General features: G+C 35.0%; 1 protein-coding gene and 2 long non-coding RNA genes across 3 annotated transcripts; all 3 read left to right on the plus strand.

The window, feature by feature from the left end:
• The first annotated feature begins 517 nt into the window (after positions 1–517).
• On the plus strand, positions 518–4,546 carry LOC124452106. Its single transcript, XM_047002697.1, has 3 exons — positions 518–619; positions 3,954–4,369; positions 4,441–4,546. Exons 1-3 carry the CDS (start codon positions 518–520, stop codon positions 4,505–4,507), a joined length of 585 nt encoding a protein of 194 aa, XP_046858653.1. The 3' UTR covers positions 4,508–4,546.
• Positions 4,547–5,003: 457 nt separating this feature from the next.
• On the plus strand, positions 5,004–7,102 carry LOC124450998. Its single transcript, XR_006950300.1, has 5 exons — positions 5,004–5,028; positions 5,238–5,308; positions 5,485–5,586; positions 6,565–6,722; positions 6,791–7,102. It is a non-coding gene; the product is annotated as an uncharacterized LOC124450998 (long non-coding RNA).
• A 586-nt stretch (positions 7,103–7,688) lies between these two features.
• LOC124451162 lies at positions 7,689–8,499 on the plus strand. Its single transcript, XR_006950350.1, has 2 exons — positions 7,689–8,021; positions 8,187–8,499. It is a non-coding gene; the product is annotated as an uncharacterized LOC124451162 (long non-coding RNA).
• The last annotated feature ends 5,192 nt before the right edge of the window (positions 8,500–13,691 follow it).

Here is a 13,691-nt window from a genome sequence, read left to right on the forward strand (position 1 = left end):
GTATGATAAAATTTATTTTCAGTAGGAGTGGAATTCTTATTTTTGTAAAAGTTCTTTTTTTTTGGAAAACCTGTTCAAATGCATAAATTGTAGTTTTTTGATAAAAATTTTGAAATATGATTATATTCATTCTTAGGGGATGTGGAATTCCTATTTTTATAAAAAATCTTTTTGTTGCCGAAAATCTGTTCAAATGCATAAATTATAGTGTTTTTATGAAAAGTTTGAAATATGATAAAATTCGTTTTCAGGGGGTGGAATTCCTATTTTTGTAAAAGTTTTTATTGTTGTGGAAAATCTGTTCAAAATGATAAATTTTTTTTTGATGAAAATTTTGAAATATGATAAAATTATATTTTCAGGGGGGTGAATTCCTATTTTTGTAAAAGTTCTTTTTGTTGTTGAAAACAACGAATATTTTCATATTTTTTCGATATTTTCGGTACATCGATATACCGAAACCAATATCGCTAAACCGATAATTAAAAAACCCCCCAATATTTATCGATGTTTCGATATGCCGCAACAACCTACCTCGCTGGAGCCTTTATGTGGTAAACATGCTTGGAATCATTCGAGTTTTCAGTGGTTGACAAGTGTTTATCCAAAATTCTCGAGCGTATGTTAGGTGCTTGAACTACGTTCACTTTCATCAAGCTATCTTTAACCTAGCGTCGTTGTTTCTCTTCTGCCATGCTTGGTTTTGTTTCAATGTTGGAAGTTTCATTTTCAAGCAGTTCTTCTACCTCGATCTACGAATTATAATATCTGTCATAAATATTAAAGCAGTTTGTTTATGTAGAAAATATGCAGACACAAAGTTATGAAGAGAAATATAAACATCTTTAACATTGTCACCGATATTACGAGGGGCATAACAAAGTGTTGATAAGTTTGACTAATTCTACGTTTATAAGAAACTTTTAAACAATTCTAACCCTAACCTTAACAATTAAACTAATCATAATCTAACCCTGACCCTAGCAGCATCTCTCATTGTTATTTTAAGGATAGAGCAAAGTAAAGTATAAAAGCGTTTAGTTGTGATCAATGTTTTGCCCAGTTTGATATTAGTTCGAGTGTGCTCTTTTTTTGTTGTACTTTTAAAATAAATATGCCTAGAGTCCGTCTCAAGAGGGCCGGGGTGGTTATTTTTGGAATTCTGTGTTGAAATAGTAGTTGCCTTAAAGGGAGCTGCTATTTTTGAGATGTTAAGGAATATCGTCTCTTCAGAAAGTCATATCTGAAAGCATTCACGTGCCATTAATTGGCGGTTTGTTGAAAAACCTCTGTAAGTTTTTCGTTTGCTTGTTCAAAAGCTCTCTGCGAGTGAGGAATGTATTTTCCAGATTAACATTCTATTTTAAACATACAGAAACAAAATCTGACTACATTAAATATTTAAAATCACAGCAGTTAGGACGTACGATAACATCATGCATTTCCTTGCAAAACTCAATTTCTCATCATTAACTATATTGCTCGTCATTCAATTCGAGTGCTACTGAAGTACAATTATATTTTAGGGTAACTTAATGATAAATTGAATAAAATTTACTTTTCTACTGCTTGAATACATTTTGCATTATCTCGTTCAGAAATTTTTATGTTCGGCCAGTCAACAGAATATTTAGAATATAACTGGCTGGAACGAAAACTGTAGACAATTACACGGTCATTGGGGCTGACCAACGATGAAATGAAGTTGATTAAGTGCAGTTTTAGTGCAGATAGGCGGGCCATAGCTGTACTTACCTAAAAATGTTTCAATTTAAACAAGTGCAAACTGTTATCGCCTATATTGGTATTCGTCAAAACCGCTTAAAGCTTCCAGGAGACACTTTCGAAGTAAATTTTTTTATTATTCTAAAAGAACTCAAATGTACATGAAAGTCAATTTGAAAAAATTAATCTTTAAAATATGTGTTATTGTCAAGCCATACGAACGAGCAGTTTACACACATTGTCGGGCCTGATTTTGAAATTTGAGAGGCAAGCAGTCACAGGAGTCAAATGCAGGGGGGTCGTTTCCCATGGCTCAACTGCTGCCTTCTTCGCAACCACTAGGAACTACTACATATGTTGCTACGCGACATCCATGGGTCAAATTCAAGCCGGAAAATTATTGTCGTCGTCAATCAATCGTCATCTCACGTCATGGCTTACGCCCGTCAGGCTCACACTCAAAGAGTGGGGCTTCAAAATCTCTTTATAAATATTTAAAGCAGCATTTTCATTCCTTTGATTGCCTGATTTATAATATTTTTGGCTCGGCCAACCATTGCCTAGATAGTTCTTCATACAAGCTTTCCCATTCAGTAATTAGTAATGTCATGACCCACTGACTGCAAAGTAAAAAACATTTTTCACCCCGTAGATGAAAAATGTTTTACTAATTTGGGTGTATGTTTGAGGACTTTCACTTGTGGAGGATTATAAATATGCATAATTTGAGAGTTCGCTTAGCGCTTTTCCTCGTTTGACCAATGTTCGAAAGATTATGAAGTAGGTAACAGTCATGAACATTATAGGGAAAATGTAAACGCAGACAAAAAAAGCAAACAATTCGTATAGGACATAACGACGTTGAGGATCTACCATACACTCTTGAATAGTCATTCCAACTGTCGTAACCAAACCAATTATGTACGCTGAACCACAAATTATCTTTATCTTTCGTTGACTGAAGGAAGGTTTCAATGGATGAACTATCGCACGATAACGTAGGACTGAAATGAATAGCATCAAAGAAACTCCACTTACTTTAAATACAGTATGTACGCCAGCTATATATGAACAGTTTAAAGAAATTGGGATGCTTTTCATCTTAATGAAAAATATACTTAGCAGTGCCAGTGCGTCACATATAGCGAGATGCAAGACAAGAATGTAGTATTTCTTATTTATAAACAGAATCTTTTGTTTTAATATCAAAGCGATCACAAGAGTATTTCCAACAATGCCAAATACACATATACAAATACGCAAAAATACAAAAGCAGCCATAACAATTAAATTGATGTATTCCTATCAGTCTATGTTTCAATTGAAAAACTGTTTTTTCAGTTAATAGGTCAAGTTGCAATGTTTGACTAAAGTACGGTCTCGTTGTTGTTTTTGTCGCTATTAGCTATGCTTGTATGCTGTATATATATTTGTACTGTCTTTCTGCGGGTAATGTGTATTTAAATGTACCAATGAGCACCCACGAAAACTGATACTTCATAATAATACCCATTAAAGTGCTAATATTACGAATTTTAGCCCCCCTTTTTTATGAGCTTAATTGAAAGGCCTTGTTTCAGTGATTTTAAATCTGCAATTATAATTGAAATTGGATTGGTGAAAGTGATTTTACGGACGTTCAAAGTCATGATTTTCAGCATATTTTTGCGAACTTTTTGGTCGGTATGCTAATTACTTGTGACGTAGAAAGTTGAACACATATATCAACATGGCGTATTCTACTAGTAATCTTAATAAGAAACGCGGAGGAAAACACTGTGTTGCTGGCGGACCTAATCAAATTAGTTGCGCCAATGATTCAAAAACCGAAGGAATGTCGATGCACCTGTTTCCTAAAAAAAGAAACAGAGCCGCAAAGACATAGAAAATGGGTAAATTTTGTGCGTAAACATAGACCGGGTTTTGAGGCTTCCTCTACCTCGTGTCTGTGTTCTGCACATTTTGAAGATTCTTGTTTTGACCTTAATTTGAACGTGCAAGTCAAGCTCAAAAGAAGGTTGAAGAAAGATACTATCCCAACCATTGACGTGGCTGGGATTCCTGAACCATTACAGGACGAAATAACCGATCGAAAGCGAAAACAAGTAAGTTTACGCTTGTTTATGTAAATTTTTCTTTTGTCATATGTAAATTCGATATAAGTTTTGTAGATTATTCGACATACTCTCCATAAGCCATCGCTGAATGAAACATGTTTTCTTGATGAGGAAGAACCATCTACTAGTGATGGAGCTGAGCATGTTGAAGTATGCACTAAGGTAGCAAACTATTCGCCATTTGAAGAACTACATGCAGTTGGTGAAGATATTTGTGAATCCCAGTCTCCATGTAAATCGTGCCATCGTCTTAAGAAAAAACTTACATCTTTAGAAAAGACTTTAAGCTGGTATAAAAAGACAAAAGCATCTTTAACGAAAAAGGCCCAGAAGTTACAAAATGAATATCGAAGCGAAATCAGGGAAAATCGTAATACATCAGTGGTGACCAGCATTAATATAGACGATGGAATGCAGGGGAGTGCTGAAGAGCTTTTCGAAGGAGAATCATACATGGACTACTCCTCTTTTGAAGAGTCTAGTCAGAGTGAAGATTTAGATGAAGATACCACAAGTAATACAGTCAGGTATTTTATCTTATAAAGAATTAGATCTCTGTTGTATTTCATAATAATGAATTTTCTTAATCGTGTTTCAGAATTGATGGAGGAGCAAGCTCGCATGAACAACCTATGTTCATGGTATTTTACATCTCAATCGGTTGAGTTATTTGAAAAATTTTGCTTTAACTGCAAGGAGAAAATTTAAACGTACACATTAAAAAAGATTGGTTCGATGGCCATTGTAGAGAAAATTGTGGTAAATGTGTTGAAAAGAACTTTATGTGGTAAACACAAGCAGGTAAAGGCCGAGTATTCTCCCATCCCATAGACTCACAAAACCATCGCATCAACCATCTGTATGTAACAGCTCTCAACTACCTGAAGTAAATAAAAAGGTTGGAGTAATTATTGTTGATGAAACAATGTTGATGATAACATTGTTTCTCATAAATTTACAATCTTATATATTTAATGATTGTGATGCTTGGCGGCGATAAGCACGTCCATTCCTATCTCTCAATAGTGGCCTGACGTTTTCAAGGACAGCCTCATGAACTAAAGGCCCAAATTTGGTATGCTGTGTTATGCATATTTTCTCAATGCTGCCATCAAATGTCATTTTCTGCAAAGCTGGTCCTATTTCCTTACAGCATCTGTACTCTAATGTGCCTTCTAACAAATCGGTATGACAGCATTAACAATTACACCTGAAACGTGGAAGTATTGTGGCTTATACCAACAATAACATCGTTGATCGTTCAATTTATACAAATCGAAACATTTTAGCAAGTACTTTTCTATTTTGAAAAGATCCAACTGGATGTATTCAATAATATACATGCTTCTCCATGTATTCAATAATATACATATTTGTACGTACATCTATTTACAGAAACCCATAGTTTCGGAGGATGTGACAAGTATTCTATATTATCTCATTTATCTTTCAAAACCAAATCTCGTGTAAGTTTGAGCTAAGAGTTGTGTTTTTCTGTAAATTTGTACTTCCACAGAAAAACGTTGATAATAATTGTTTTGGATAAAAATACATTTACAAACTGATAATTTTTTTTGAATTTTATGCGCATTTTTATGTTTGCCACATTAATACAAAAAAGAATTTGTGTTTTATTTTAAAGCTTCGTAGTTTGTTCAAGTTATTTTACGCTTCTGTCTATCGGCCGTGTGCTTACAAATGCGTGGAAAGACTGGGCTCTACTGGCTTCAAAATATCGACTGAGGTAGCCTTCCATCTATTTAGTTCAATGGTTTATACATAATAATGTATTGCAGTGTTATCAAACAAAGTTGAGTAACGCCAATGAGAGACATTTACACAATATATAAACGCCTGCTAAGATCTGTATAAGGATGTTTTTAAAAGTTGTGATGTTGGTCTCTAATGATGCTGGCATCTAATGGCCTATCTTTGGGTGCATATGAATTGAATCTTTTTTCTGTGCCCTTCTGGAGATGAAAAAAATTATTGTATGTTTCTCTCTTTGTTGGAAAAAGTGTTCACTATATACAGTTATTTAGCAATCTACCCCCATCTGTCCTTCTTTGTATGTTTCTCTCTCTATTGGAAAAATTAATCACTACACAGCCATTTACCAGTATCTGTCCTTTTTTATTTTTCTCATGAACACCTAAACCTTACGATTATTTCCTTTTGTTTATGTTGCCTGCACCAAATTTTCCATGATTCACATGCATTTCTAGAGCTTTCGTGATGATTGTGTTTATTGAAAATTTATGGGCTTATCAAATAAATTAAGGAAAAATGTTAATTGCGTGTATTTTCGCTACGTATTTCATTCTAAATCCACAGGATTGTTGTTAATACGTCCAATTTCTACATAAACTGCTGCCGTATTTTACATGCATTTTGAAAATGCTGTCAACGAACATAATCATCTCAAATACGTTTTACTATTTATTGGTAAAGTAAATTAAAGTTTTATTTTAAAGTAAATTACGGTTTTACGATGCTAACATGCATAAACTTATTATATAGGAATAAAGCATTTATAAGGAATAGGATATAAAGCAGTTAGGATATAAGGCATATCCTAAATTTCTAATAGCAAAAATGTTTCAAATCAGAACCAAAGTGTATTAACAATTTTCAACAACATGTATGGAGTACACTATTCAATACGCTAAAATTTGGTCTCTCAAATTGCTTGAATTTTGTAAACTTTATCTATTTTCTGTAGTACTTCCAGAAGTAAAGAATTTTTCTATCCAGTATTCCATAGATCAGAGGATTCAACGAATGTAAGCCAAAAATGCGGACAACAGAAGCAATGTTCTGATTAGTTGAAGTATTTGATGAAAGCGCGTTGTTGATATCCATTGCATCCACAACTAGAAGGTAAATATGACCAACTGAAAAGCAGAGGACTGTGAACACACAGACGAAAAATATCTTTTTATTTTTAGCATCTCGATGACGACTTGAGCTGGTGGAGGATTGTAGATGAGAATGTGTCGGATTGGAGTTAGTTCTTAGTGCTTTTCTTTGTTTCATCAATGCTTGAGCGATTATGGAGTAAGTCACAGTCATGAAGGTTATTGGGAAAATGTAGACACATGAATAAAACGCACACAATTCGTAAATGTAATAACGACCTTGAGGATCCACAATGCACTCTTGAAATGTCATTCCAACTGTCGTAACAAAACCAATGATGTACGCTAAACCACAAACGATTTTTATCTTTCTTCGACTGAAAGAAAGTTTCAATGGATGAACTGTCGCACGATAACGTAGAACTGAAATGATCAACATTATAGATACTCCACTTATTTGGAAAAAAGTATCTATGCCACTTATGTATGAGCAGTTTAACAAAATTGGGACGCTTTTCGAAGCATAATAAGAAATGTCAATGACAAATAGACTTAGAAGTGCTAGTACGTCACATATCGCGAGATGTAAGACTAGAAAGTAGTAGTTCTTCTTTAACAGAATCATTTGTTTTAAAATTGAAGTGATCACAAGAGTATTTCCAACAATGCCAAATACATATATTGCAACATGCAAAAATACAAATGCTGCCATTAAGATGTGATATAATGGATTATCTGCCCAATTTTCTAGATCGGCACTTTTTCTGTTTCTTTAATTTAAAATGCAATAAAGACCTGTGTGTTTTTCCATTTTTAAATAACAGTCAGCAGTATTCGCTTTTTTACTTCTGCAATATATATATTGTTGGATATTGCTAAAAACGTACTTCAAACTCAACCAATTAAAAACCTTAAAAGCAAAAACTGTGTTAATATATTCAATGAATAAGCAGAAAGACTAATACAGCCATTACAGCTGTGTCAATACGTGCGTTCTCTTCAACGAAACGAACACAAAAGTGATTTTAAAGTTGCAATTTCTGTAGTGTCTTCACCGTCGATTTCCACTGGTTGCCATATTGATAGACAATCGCATGTAGCAAAAAGGGTTTGTGTTGATTTTGTGCTCAAAACGAGTTGATCTTGAACCCAAGAAGATGCAATCCTAAATGTACAAGTAAATATTCAACATGTTTTAACTCGCAAATTGAGAAGTAAAAGGACAAGATTTAAGCCCGAATGGCGGGATCACAGCACGGCTAACTGTACCGCTCGGCCACACAAGCTAGTGACGTGGAAACCCGCCGACAACATTACAACTGTATGTGACAGAACAGCATTTATTGTCTTCCGAATCACACCATAGGCTCCCAATAAATAGTATCTTTCACTTTTGCTTTGTCACCCTCGTTGCAAATATGAAGAGCTTTGCTTTGCGTCGCTATCAAAAGTTAACTTTGTTTGACACTTTATGTTTTACCAACAGCAAAGACAAAGATGAAAAAAGTATACACAATGTCAGCCATTGCCATGTGGTGAATCAAGACAATAACGCGCGTGTTCTTAGTCAATGTAATGGCGTTGGGGATCATTTAAATTTTCTGTTTAAACTTAGCTAACAAATATATTTTGCGGTTTTGGTAATTTAGTAATTTAGCTTTGTGGATAGTTTAACTTGATTGTTTGGAGTTAACGTATTCTGTACTATCATACATAGCTACTCCTGTGAAATAACGACGTTTTCAAATATCGTCTCATCTCTTTTCTTATGAAATAATGACTTTTTGAAATGTCGTTCATATCGTCTCTAATGACTACATTGACTGCTTTAACTGTATTTGTCTACACAACATACATTTTGTGATTGCTCAAGAAACAAGTACCTGATGTTTGCTTATAAGTACTAAACATACCAAACAGACGATACTCCCGGCTTAAACCATTTACATTTAACATATTTTGTTGAAAAAATATTTTCATGTAACCATGTAGTAATTTTTGTAAAAAGCAGCATTTGAAAAGCTGTCACTTGATAAGATTTAAATCAGAAAGTCATCATTTTATAAAATTCGTCTTTTTAACGTTCTTTGTTTTTCCTTTGTCTACCTTATATGTTTACCTTTGTGTCTATCTTTATATCTACCTTTATGTCTACCTTTATGTCCACCTTTGTGTCTATCTTTATGTCTACCTTTATGTCTACCTTCATGTCTATCTTTATGACTATCTTTTTTCTATTTTTAACTACCTTTGTTGCCTTTTGTTAACTACTATTTTAACTGGTTTTGTTTTATTTTATCAGACGCACACAAAATCACAAAATCACAAAATCTTGTATATATATTTTTAGCATTTAAGTATTTTATTTATTAAATCCCCTGAAGAGTGAGAAATCATGAAACAGGCTTGTCGGGATGAATCTGTACTTTTGTGATTTTTTCTCAACACTACTACACATATTTACGCTCTGCTCCTCTCGGGCATCGAGCACTGTTTTATACGGAGAATCATCAAATATAAACTTCCTATTTATATATGTATCTATTCCTAAAATGAACTAAAATAAAATGGACAATTGTTTGCTGTCGCTACTCGGAGTTTCACGCCGTAGGGCGATCTTCAGGCAACTGACAGATTATATATTATTTGCTGACTATATACATCGACTAAAAGGTGTTAAGTTACATGACGGCATGCACTAAACATATCGGAACGTTTATTTAAAATGTTCTTTTTACGTCCTTTCAGGATAAGTAGCCTTTCTTCAAGGCAAAGACGGCAGGTTCTTTGGTTTTGTTCGAGGTAGAAGTTGTTTGATGAAGTCCCATTTAATGTTGTAGTTACGTTTGTTTTCTTTCAGTGTCCACGTGTATTTAGAAAGTTCTGTCTCTGTTCCGGTATTTAATGTTCGTAATGGATTTAATGTGGTTTCGATATCGTGTCTTAAAAGCGCATGCAGTAACACCTATGTAAGTTTTGTTTCTGTTGTTGTCAGTCGTTGTCACGTCGGCTTTGTAAATCACGTTGGGTTTCAGGCAATTGCCATTTGTCGGCATAGATGTTTCTGTCTGCAGTTATATTTCTTGGTGGGTTGTTCTTGTTCTGGGTTGTGTCTAAGTTAAGTCTTTTAAAATAGTCTTGTTGTGTCTGGTTATGAAAGTTTTCATGTTTTCGCAGCTGTAGCTTACGCGTATTGTGTGTCGGTTAAATATCTTGAGAGTAGTATTTGGTGGGAAATGTTTGTCGATAAGTTGTAGGAAGTCATGGGCGATGTGTGTTTTTAGGTTTTTGCTGTATGGTGGGTTAAACCAAGTGACGTTACGTTTTCTGTTGTACGTGGTGTTTACATTGATGTTTGATGGATTAAAGGTGAGTTGGGTGGTGAAGTTGCTTTGTTTAAGAGCTTGGTTGTAAATTGGTGCGGCATTTTCGAAGGTGTCTTTGCCAGATGAGAGTGTGTTAATTCGGTTGTTGATAGATGTGGGTAGTTGGCGTAATACTGGTGGTGGGTGGTTGGACGATCTGTGAATGTAGAGGGGCTCGTCATTGGGTTTTTTATATGGTTTGTAGGTGTCGTTGCTAAGGTCAAGTGTTACGTCAAGGAAGTTTGTGCGTTCATGGTTTGTCATCGCTGTGATTTTTAGTCCAAGCTCGTCAAATAGGTGTGAGAGGGTTTTTCTTTCTTTGTCGCAGAGTCTTCCAGATTTCGTATTTATGACTGCAAGGCCATCGTCACGGTATAAGCCGACGTTATTTCCGTACCGTTGCTGTAGTTGGTCGAGTAAGAATAGCCCTACAAGCTTGCAAACTTCCGCTCCATCATAGCTGCCCATGGTTACATCAAACATGTTGGTAGCGTTGCGTTTCGACCATGATTTGTTTTGGTGGAAAAGAAGTGATTTTCTTGCGTGTTTTATAATGGTGTGGTCTTTTTCTGTGATTGTTGTGTATTGTTTTGCCCACGCTAGGCATTTGTCCAGTAGGTGTTCGGTGATCGAAGGGTAAAAGTCAACTATGTCGAATGATATGAATGATTTTCTTTGTTTTTTGGTGATGGATTTGAACCAAGTGATAGCATCTGTTGTGTTGCGCCATTGGTTTAGTTTTAGTTTGTTTCGTATTATGTTGTTGATGTTGTCAGGATGTATTTGCTGACTTTTCCGAGGTGGCTTTTGCGGGTTGATGAGGCGGCATTTGGGGTTGTTTTCAAAGTCTGGTTTGTGGTCTTTTAAAGATATGAATGCTGGAGTATGGTTCATGGTGTTTATTCGGTCGGCGATTTTTAGGTTGTCAGCGATTAGTTTTAGTTCGGAATTTATTTCTTCTACAGTGTCTTCTTGCGTGTGTTTGTATGTCTTTGTCACATTGTCTGTTAGTAGTTTATTGTAATTTGAGGCGTACATTTCATAGATGTTTGTTGTTTTGTCGGCGAAGATGAAGACGTTGTTTGATGCGTTGATTTTGTTCATGTCTTTGTGTAAAGATTTTAGAAAATCGTTGTGGATGTTGCGGAACTCGATGTTTTCGATTAACTGGGAAAGGTCGTCTTCAAAAGGTTTTAAGGATGGAACTGGTGGTGGATTTCGTTTTGTCTTTAAGCCATAAGTGTGCGGTCTTTGTGTGCGAATGGCGTCGTCAGTGTGGCGGAGAAGGAAGTGAGCTTTCCATCTCATGCGTTGTACGAATTCGTGGGTTTTGGTGATGAGGTTTCTGAGATAACTGTCTTTAGCTGGTAGGCCGATGTTTTTCAGCGAATAGTTAAAGTTAATCTGTTGCATAATTGTCCTCGAGTTTTCAGGTTTATAACAGCGCTCACTGTTATAAACCTGAAAACTGAAAGAAAACAAACGTAACTACAACATTAAATGGGACTTCATCAAACAACTTCCACCTCCGAACAAAAACCAAAGAACCTGCCGTCTTTGCCTTGAAGAAAGGCTACTTATCCTGAAAGGACGTAAAAAGAACATTTTAAATAAACGTTCCGATATGTTTAGTGCATGCCGTCATGTAACTTAACACCTTTTAGTCGATGTATATAGTCAGCAAATAATATATAATCTGTCAGTTGCCTGAAGATCGCCCTACGGCGTGAAACTCCGAGTAGCGACAGCAAACAATTGTCCATTTTATTTTAGTTCATTTTATCTTACGCTCTTCTAATATATAGAAACGCTCTTTTATCCAGGAATATTATCCATAATAATATATCTATTCCTATATATATATATACAAAGTGTTTGTAACAAAATCTTTGTAAATAATATATTGTCACATTCTGACGAAGGCTCGAAGCACCGAGTTGAAAGCTTAATAAAAAATTTAAAACAAATCCAGAGAATCCTTATCATTATCATATACAAAGTGTATATACAATGTGCCCTCCAGGCTATCACCACAGTAAAATGGTGACTCCTACACTTGGGACACAGGACGTACGGTTACACGTTGTATGGATTGTATTGTAGAGTCACCACAGCGCTCAAACCTATAAAAGTGAGCTTTGCATATCGCGAACACGGTGAACGTCTCCATAAGAGACTCTCTACACAATCCGACAGTGCTTAAACTACCCACGAGCAGTGAGCGTAGTATACAAAGTGTATATACAATATATTGCACAATACATATACTTTATGGAAAAAATTTTCCCCATTTTTGGACAACAATTTAATGTACGAATTATTATATATAATGAGTTATTTTCTGAACAGCATATGAACTTTTTTACTTAAATATTTGCAGAACTGTAAAGTTTAAAACATTTGTCTGAACTGTAAAGTGTTAATATATCCAATAAATAAGCAGAAAAACTAATACAGCCATTACAACTATGTCAATACGAGCGTTCTCTTGAACGAAACGAATATAAAAGTAATTTTAAAGTTGCTATTTTCTGCTGTGTTTTCACCGTCAATTTCCACTGGTTCCATATTGATAGACAATCGCATTTAGCAAAAATGGTTTGTGTTGATTTTGTGCTGTGTAACGCAGATGCCCATTGGAGCAATCTTTTAACATGGTTGTTTAGGCCAATTTGAATTCAAATCAAATTGTAATTGAATCAAACAAAAAAAAACTAATATACAGCCATAAGAGCATAGGCGTACAGGAACTTTCAGTAGTTATGGTGCAGGTATGGTCCCGGAAGTAAACGGAGCTCTTACCCGTGTCAATTAGTTTCCAGTCCTAAGAAGTAAACAGGGCGCGCGCGTGTAAACCGGAAACGAACTTAGCGGGGGAATGTTGAATGTGATAGGTTATCGTAATAAAGGGAAATGAAACAATTGACAAGAAATATTATCTAATTTATTAAAGCATCCAATAAAATGTCTTAAAGCCCTCATTGTGTATTTCATTACACGATTCACTATATAGTCGAACTATCGTCTTAAAAAATGTTATTTGCGTTGTTCATTATTGCATTGCTTTTGGACGTTTTGAAAAAAGACAAAAAATATGGCACACATGTTTAATCAGATATATGCAGACACTGTTGAGTTTGAAGAAGTTAGTCACAGCGATCTTATCAATTTGATTTTCGTCGATTTTATAAGTAAAAAGATTCAAGAGCTACGAAGAGCTGAAAAGGATGAAAGTAAAGCAGATCCTTGGGTAGAGTATCAAAACGTTTTAGAAATGATGACTGAGGAAGATCGTTGGTTCAATTTTGCAGCTCGAGCAGTCGAAACAATTAATCGCGAACATGTCTGGAATGGAATATGTGAAGCCTTTAAGTTTCTAAAGAACTGTGGACCTTCGAACTCTCACAAGACATATTTTGACAAACTGTTTAGTGCTACTTGGGTAGAACTAATGTTAATTTACACGGAGACAAAACGTCCTCCTTTTTTTCAACATCTCTTTGACTATGCTGATTGTAGTTGTAAACTGAAATACAAATCAACTATGTAATTGCTTTGACAAAAGAAAAATAAAAATATAAATTTCAATGTTATTGCATTTTGACTTCAGTTGTTTTATGACCATG

Source organism: Xenia sp. Carnegie-2017, unplaced genomic scaffold, assembly GCF_021976095.1.
Source record: "Xenia sp. Carnegie-2017 unplaced genomic scaffold, XeniaSp_v1 HiC_scaffold_24, whole genome shotgun sequence".
Classification (NCBI taxonomy): Eukaryota; Metazoa; Cnidaria; class Anthozoa; order Malacalcyonacea; family Xeniidae; genus Xenia; species Xenia sp. Carnegie-2017.

Bases quoted from the DNA above. Each gene is read 5' to 3' on its own strand.
- LOC124452106 (XM_047002697.1), top strand. From the start codon at position 518: ATGCCGCAACAACCTACCTCGCTGGAGCCTTTATGTGGTAAACATGCT. The intron at 620-3,953 runs GTATGTTAGGTG...TTTCTTGATGAG, and splicing joins TTTATCCAAAATTCTCGAGC to GAAGAACCATCTACTAGTGA. The intron at 4,370-4,440 runs GTATTTTATCTT...ATCGTGTTTCAG, and splicing joins ACCACAAGTAATACAGTCAG to AATTGATGGAGGAGCAAGCT.